Here is an 8,017-nt window from a genome sequence, read left to right on the forward strand (position 1 = left end):
TACGGCAACAATGGTAGGACCAACTAGATTCATTCATCATGGCTATCATAATCATACTTACAAGCAGCCAATGCCAATCCTTATGGACATATGTTACACCACCAAGAGGCAAAGCCTCTCGCTCGCTACCAATGCGCACGTCACACTCACACCATCGTCTCCTTGCCCGCCGCCGTCGCGTCGTCGTCGTCCACCCACGTGGCGTGCCACAGCGGCGACCGCCTCCGGGGCAGCATGGACCCGACGCAGCTGGCGAGCGTGGAGCGGAACTTGGCGTCCCCGGGGCGGAGCATGGCGGGGAGCGGCAGCCTGACCCCGGAGGCGGCGCACGCCTCGTGGCGCGGCACGATGCGCGCGGCCAGCGCGTAGGAGAAGTACTCGGGGAAGTCGACCAGCTCGTCGGCGCGGCGGGCCATGGCGCCCAGGAGGTACTCCGCCTTGGGCCGCATGTTCCCGTCCACGCCGTAGGCGAAGAGCGCCGGGAAGCGGCGCGCCATGGAGCGCGCGGCGCGGGCCGGAAGGCCCAGCGACTCGAGGAACTCGATCCGCGGCAGCAGCTTGTCCTCCACGGAGAAAGACAGCAGGTCGGCGCGGCGGTGCAGGTCCGGAACGCCGAGCGCGCGCAGGAAGTAGAGCGTGGGCCGCAGCCGCGCCGCGACGGGGGACACGAGCAGGCGCGGGCGCCGCCGCAGCACGCGCGGGAGGTCGGACGCCGGGACGCCGGCCTCCTCCGTCAGGAACCGGAGCGCGGCCTCGATGGCCTCCGCAGGCACGGACAGCAGCTCCGGGCACATCCCTGCCGCGCGCCGGAGGTCCGCGGGCGGCACGCCAGCCTCCAGCAGCACCGCCGCGGCGCCTGCGGACACGGGCGGCGACGGCAGCACGGGCTCCGCCGCCGGCGCCGGGGGCGGCGGGCCTGGGACCGCTAGTCTGGTGGTGGGCCTGGTCCGCAGCGCGACTGCGACGACGCGTAGCCTGCTGCTGAGGCGCGGCGCCACCGGCCTGGGACCAGAATCCAAGCCCTCGTGCCCTAACAGGGCCAGGGCGGTGCGGGTGCCGGCCATAGTCACCATCGCTCGCAAGCTTTTCCCTGCTTTTTTGTATGTATGATGATGAGGCGTCGTGGGATCGAGGAAGAGGATAAGGCTGTGATGGATCGGGTAGAACCACCACACGCGTAGGGAGCTCGAGAAATGTCTAAGGCTGCATTGCATTGCATGGACAACAGCTCGGAACAGAGCCCTGGTCCCGACACTATGAACCGATAGTGTGCAGGATTTCGGATCCTCACGTGGCGTAACCCGGTTGGCCGGTGGGATGGTGCTTTAGCCTTTATCGGCATGTTCGGTTGGTTGGTTCATATCGTTGCTGATTCGTGAAGAAGTACTGCTGGTTGGTTTGTGTGAGAGAAAAATACTGTTCCAGCTGGAAATTTACAATCGTTTACGACAAGCCACAACCAAACGAACAGTCTGTATACCTACGATGTGCGACAATAAGGACAAACACACAAACAAACAATGTATCCGGGACATGAATGAAACACGGTGGGCCACTTTGGTTGGGCGGTGAACCCCTAACCAGGCGTCAGGAAATCAATTTTCAGTTTGTTTGGTTGCCTGTAAAGACAGGTCCAGCTAAGCCACTTTGGAGGACCCAGTCTGGCTCCAGAAAAACAAGATAGGGATCCGTTTTTCGCTGGCCAGACTTGGCTAAGCTCATGTGTGAGTTCCCTCACCGCTCGGTGGTCTCCTCTACTCCTCCTCACCGCTCAACCCGCCCGCCGGAGCTCGAGCAGAGATGCTGGCCATGCCACGCTCGTGGCCGGCCTCCTCGTGAACCTCTTCTTGGTCAGCAGATCGCCGCCGCCACCACCACGCCGGAGCGGAGGCCACCATGAGGGAGTGCTCCAGCTGCAGCAGCAATGGGCAACGGACAACGATTCGATCCGGATCCATCCATGGTGATTCGCCAGGGGCACGAATCGCTCCCTCTGGCGTCGCTCCTGTGCCTTTGCCTCGGCTCCGTGCCGACCAATGTCGCCTGCTCCCCGGACGTCGCCCGCGAGGTGCTCAAGACCCACGAGGCCGTGTTCCTGGAGCGCCCCAAGCCCACGGCGGTGCACCGCCTGATGTACGTGAAGTAGGCCATGCAAGCTCCCACCACGCCGCTACCGTAGTTCATCGCGCCGGTCGTCCCTCTGCCTCATCCTCCACACTCGTTGACGCCTCTGCATGCTGGGCAGGTGGGGAGGTTCATGTGCCCATCTGTTGCACACGCTCGTGGAGGGGAGCTAGCACGCCCTATCCCATAAGAATCCATGGAAGATTGTGCGTTCTTGGCTTGCTTAGCTTGTACGTTCTTGGCTTGCTTGTGTTTGGTGGATCTGAATCACCATTCTGATTTGCTCACCACTTCCGATCCCTCTCCTATTCTTTCCTATTCGAAGAGGTGCCTACCACTCTAATTTGCTCGAGGAAGCGCCGGAGCTGACCACCGGTGAGAGTACCCACCATCTGTTCGATGATATGTTTCTAAGGGGGTAATCTTACCATCCCAAAGACAAGGTGATTCTATGCAACATAAAGCAGGCAACCAAACATATCATGAGGCTAGCCAGGCTAACACAGTATAAACAACCAAACAATCAGGGGTTGGCTTGGTGGGAGCAGGCTAAGGCTGCCCAGGCTAGGATTCTGGCCAGGCTAGAAATTGGCCAGGAAACCAAACACAACCAATATATCTTCTTTACTACTCGCAATTGGCACCAGGCTTGAGGTGGTACAATGCATTTGGATGGAGGGACCAACTAGGTTGGAGCAGGTTTAATCCACTGAGATGTTTGGATGGGAGGTCTCCAAACCTAGGTCAAACCTAGTATTGAATATTTGTCCTCCTACCTATACGGGCGGCGTGGCCTCCTTGGGCGGTGGTGGCGGATCTCTTGCTGGCGATGATGGCGGAGCACGGTGACATGGGACGACCCGATGACCCTCTGCGTGCGGCAGCGTTGGGTGGGCCTGAGAAGCCTGTGTGGGCGGCATGGCCTCCTTGGCACGTTGGTTACAGATCTCCTACAGGTGGTGGTGGCGAAGCACAGCAACGCAAGATGGCTCGAGGGAGCTTCTGTGTGCGACGGCATTGGGTAGGCTCGAGTTGTGCTATGCCGGCACACGAGGGGCAGGACGGGCAGCCGAGCAGCGTGTGGCCAAGCCGAGCTATGCAAGTCAATTGAGCCCAAGGTAGAAGAAGGGGAGTGTGAGGTTGACACATGGACCCCACAAGTCAGTATCCCAAACCACTCCTACAAAGACACCAAACCAAACAAAAAAACTAGAACGAACCCAACCTTCTCAACCAAACACGTGATGGGTCCAACCAACACAAAAAAATTGGTCAGGTTCAACCTATCCTGTTTGGTCCTAGAACCAAATTACCAATGTAAGGAAAATGAACCCTAGGCCCATTTACTTTGGATTTTGGTGTTTGATGACCAACACAACCAAATTGAACTAATGAATTTGCAAGTAATTATTTTGTAGTTCAATAGGGTGCAAGACGTGACTTGGATGAAGGCGATATGATGATCCGACGATCAACACCATAAGCAAGACTCTAGAAGCACAATAGAAGACACATGAAACCAAGCAAAGTCCAAGCACGAAGATAGGAACCAAGTCAGACACAAGATCGTGAAGAAATGAGCACGACAGAGGTGACCGGACGTGACCCTTATGTGGACCAGACATGTCCGATCAGTTGCTCGGCAACAGCAGGCGTCAGCAGCAGCGACCGAACGCTGAGCGAGTGAAAGCTCTAGTTTGGTTTTGGTGAATTGATGAAATTCTAAGTGCCAACCTAGTTTATCAAAGTGATTATGAGATAGGTAGCACTACTCCAAGTGGTGAAGCAAATAAAGATCATGACATGATGATGATGGCATGGGGATGATCAAATGCTTGGACTTGGAAAAGAAGAAAGAAAAACAAAAAGCTCAAGGCAAAGGTGAAATTGATAGTAGCTTTTCGGTTTAGTGATCGAGACACTTAGCGAGTGTGATCACAATTAGGATCGATAATCGTACTAGTAAGAGGGGTGAAACTCTTATCGAAATGCGGTTATTAAAGTGCCAGTAGATGCTCTAACTCATTGCATATGCATTTAGATCTAGTGGAGTGCTAACACCCTTGAAAATGTTTGTGAAAAATATGCTAACACACATGCACAAAGGTGATACACATTGTGTTTTGCACTTGGGAGTAAGGGTTCAAAACTTCATCAGCAGAGTGTCCGCCCGTAGAGTGCGGACAGTCCGACGGTGCCACCGGCACCCTGTACAAAAAAGACAAGGTTTCACAGAGTGCACCGGACGCTGGTCACGCAGTGACTGAACGCTGGGGTCCTGCTTCCGGTCAGTGACGCGTAGTGAAGGCCACCCTTGGTCTCTTGACTGGACGTAGGTGACCAGACTCTAGCTGAATGTTGTTCAGCGTTCGGTCATGATGATGTGGCAGCGCATAGAGAAGTGGGCGAGTGATTGGATGCTAGGCGAGTCCGGTCGGGTATGACCAGACGCGTCCGGTTGCGAGTGGAACCTTACTAGAAACGACTGGACACTGGTGTTGGTGCGTCTGGTCACTTCGAATAGTGCGTCCAGTCACAATTTGAATATACTAATGACCGTTGAGATCGGGTGATCAGCATTTGAAGCAGGGGACACATGGCGTGCATCGCGCGACTGGACACTGGGGTCCTACGTTTGGTCAATCTGACCGGTGCATCCGATCGCCCTAATTTTTCAGTGAACAGAGAGTCAACGGCTCTATTCGTGGGGGCTCTCTATTTAAGCCCAATGGCCGGCTCAAGCTCACTCTCTTGGCTATTTGCATTGACATAGCAACCTTGTGAGCTTAGCCAAAGCCCTCCCACTCATCTCCATCATTGATTCATCATCTTTGTGAGATTGAGAGAGAATCCAAGTGTATTGCTTGAGTGATTGCATCTAGAGTCACTTGGTATTCGTGTTTTGTTGCGGGATTTGCTTGTTTCTCTTGGTGGTTGCCGCCACCTAGATGGCTTGGAGTAGCGGAGGAGGATTGGCACAAGTTGGTGATTGTTTGTGGTCATCTTCTAGTGATTGTGAGGGGTCTTGTGCCTTCCCTAGCAGAGCGTCGAAAGGTAACTCTAGTGGATTGCTCATGTCATTAAGTTACCTCACTTGTGGGTAGGTTCTTGCAGTGTCCAATTGTGTGGATGAGGTTCATGCAACATCTCTTAGCCACCAAACCATCAAGTGTTGGTCGATACAATGGGGACTAGCGTGCTAGCAAGCACGTGAACCTCGGGAGAAAAATTGGTTGTCTCTTGCCCTTTTGGTATTCTCCTGGTGATTGAATTAGTATTCATCTTGTGATTGGTTCACTCCTCTATGTGGCGGTATAATCACCTTACCTACTCATTTACATACCCGCAAACTAGTTGTAGCAAGCTCTTTAGTGTAGCTAGAATTGAGAGCTTACTTTGTAACTTAAGTTCATCTAGTGGAGCTCTTTAGTGTAGCAATTGTGAGAGCTCTTAGTGAGTAGTGACTTAGCAAATTGGGTGTTTAGTGATCATAGTAACAAAAATTGTTGGATAGGTGGCTTGCAACCCTTGTAGAGCTAGAGCAAGGTTGCTTTTTGTTATTTGTCACACTAATCAAATTGCTCTAGTTGATTTGTAGATGTTTAAATAGGCTATTCACCCCCCTCTAGCCATATTAGGACCTTTTAGCGAGGTAGTGACCGGATGCACGGACTTCATTGTTCATCGTCGTAGCAAAAAACTCAGTGAGGACCGGACGCTGTAGCTGTGGATGACCGGACGCGCCAGGCAATGGCGTCCGATCGAGTCTAAGAGTGGCAAAACGTCGGCCGGACGCGTCAGATGGTAAGCAACCGGACTCGCCAGAGAGTCTGATCAATAGTGAGCGCCAACGGTCGGCTTCAACGGTCGGGATGACCTGATGCGTCCGATTAGGACAACCTACGCGTCTGAAAGGTCCTAATGGCTAGAGGGGGGGGGTGAATAGCCTAATAAAAATTTGTACAACAACACTTAACAAACCAGTTAGATAATTATAAGGTAAAGCAAGTGTTGCACTAGCCTGCTAAAAATGCAAGCCACCTACCACAATTTTAGTTTTTATTGTCTCTAACCACACAATAGCTATGGCACTACACTAAGTTAGTGTGCTCTCAAAGACTAACTAAAGAGTCACACTAACCAAACTAATAAGCTCTCATAACTAGATACACTAAAGAGCTTGATAACTAGTTTGCGGTAATGTAAAAAGAGAGAGCAAGAGAGTTATACCGCCGTGTCAAGGAGTGAACCAATCAATCATAAGAATCAATATAAATGAAGACCAATCACCTCGGAATCAAATGATGAACACAATGATTTTTTACCGAGGTTCACTTGCTTGCCGGCAAGCTACTCCTCGTTGTGGCGATTCACTCACTTGGAGGTTCACGCGCTAATCGGCATCACACGCCAAACCCTCAATAGGGTGCCGCACAACCAACACAAGATGAGGATCACACAAGCCACAAGCAATCCACTAGAGTACCTTTTGGCTCTCCACCGGGGAAAGGTCAAGAACCCCTCACAATCACCATGATCGAAGCCGAAGACAATCACCAACCTCCGCTCGACGATCCTCGCTGCTCCAAGCCGTCTAGGTGGTGGCAACAACCAAGAGTAACAAGCGAATCTTGCAGTGAAACACGAACACCAAGTGCCTCTAGATGCAAACACTCAAGCAATGCACTTGGATTCTCTCCCAATCCCACAAAGATGTTTAATCAATGATGGAGATGAGTGGGAGGGCTTTGGCTAAGCTCACAAGGTTGCTATGTTAATGCTAATGGCCAAGAGAGTGAGCTTGAGCCGGCCATGGGGCTTAAATAGAAGCCCCTATGAAATAGAGTCGTTGTACCCCTTCACTGGGCACAACACGGGGTGACCGGACGCTCCGGTCATATCGATCGGACGCTGGACCTCAGCGTCCGGTCACGCGATGCGTGCCACGTGTCCCCTCTCTTCAAATGTTGAGCGCCTGATCCCAATGATCAAGTGATGACCGGACATAGCAGCTCAAAGTGACCGGACGCTAGACCTCAGCGTCCGGTCGTTTCTAGTAAGCATCCAGAAATGATTTTTCACTACCGGACGCGTCCGGTCATGCTCGACCAAACTCACCCAGTGTCTGGTCACTCGGCGTCCCCTCTATGCACTGCCACGTCAGCAGGACCGGATGCAACCCTCCAGCGTCCGGTCACTAAGTGACCCAGCGTTCGGTCAGAGACCGACGCCAGCGTCTTCGCTGCTTCTTCTGACCGGACGCGCCGGTCCTACCGAGACCAGCGTCCGGTCACTTACAGTGACTTCCATCTTTTCTATCTAGGGCACCGGTGTCACCGTCGGACTGTCCGCACTCTATGGGCGGACACTCCACCGGTGAAGTTTCCTACCCTTGCTCAAATGTGCCAACCACCAAGTGTATCACCTTGGGCACATGTGTTAGCATATTTTCACAAACATTTTCAAGGGTGTTAGCACTCCACTAGATCCTAAATGCATATGCAATGAGTTAGAGCATCTAGTGACACTTTGATAACCGCATTTTGATACGAGTTTCACCCCTCTTAATAGTACGGCTATCAACCCTAAATGTGATCACACTCACTAAGTGTCTTAATCACCAAAACAAAATAGCTCCTACGATTTATACCTTTGCCTTGAGCCTTTTGTGTTGTTCTCTTTCTTCTTTTCAAGTCCAAGCACTTGATCATCACCATCATCATGTTATGATCTTCATTTGCTTCATCACTTGGAATGTGCTACCTATTTCATAATCACTTTGATAAACTAGGTTAATACTTAGGGTTTCATCAATTCACCAAAACTAAACTAGAGCTTTCAGCGTCCGCTCAGTGGCAGAAAAGCTGGGTTTCATCCCCAACATCTACTTTCT

The 8,017-nt window shown here is 52.4% G+C and overlaps 1 protein-coding gene across 1 annotated transcript; it reads right to left on the bottom strand.

Moving 5' to 3' along the window:
• Positions 1-1,402, bottom strand: LOC136539827 (protein SEEDLING LETHAL 1, chloroplastic-like). Its single transcript, XM_066531818.1, has one exon. The coding sequence runs from the start codon at positions 1,212-1,214 to the stop codon at positions 147-149; it is 1,068 nt and encodes a 355-aa protein (XP_066387915.1). The 5' UTR covers positions 1,215-1,402; the 3' UTR covers positions 1-146.
• Between the last annotated feature and the right edge of the window lie 6,615 nt (positions 1,403-8,017).

This window comes from Miscanthus floridulus, chromosome 2 (assembly GCF_019320115.1).
Source record: "Miscanthus floridulus cultivar M001 chromosome 2, ASM1932011v1, whole genome shotgun sequence".
In the NCBI taxonomy this organism is placed as follows: Eukaryota; Viridiplantae; Streptophyta; class Magnoliopsida; order Poales; family Poaceae; genus Miscanthus; species Miscanthus floridulus.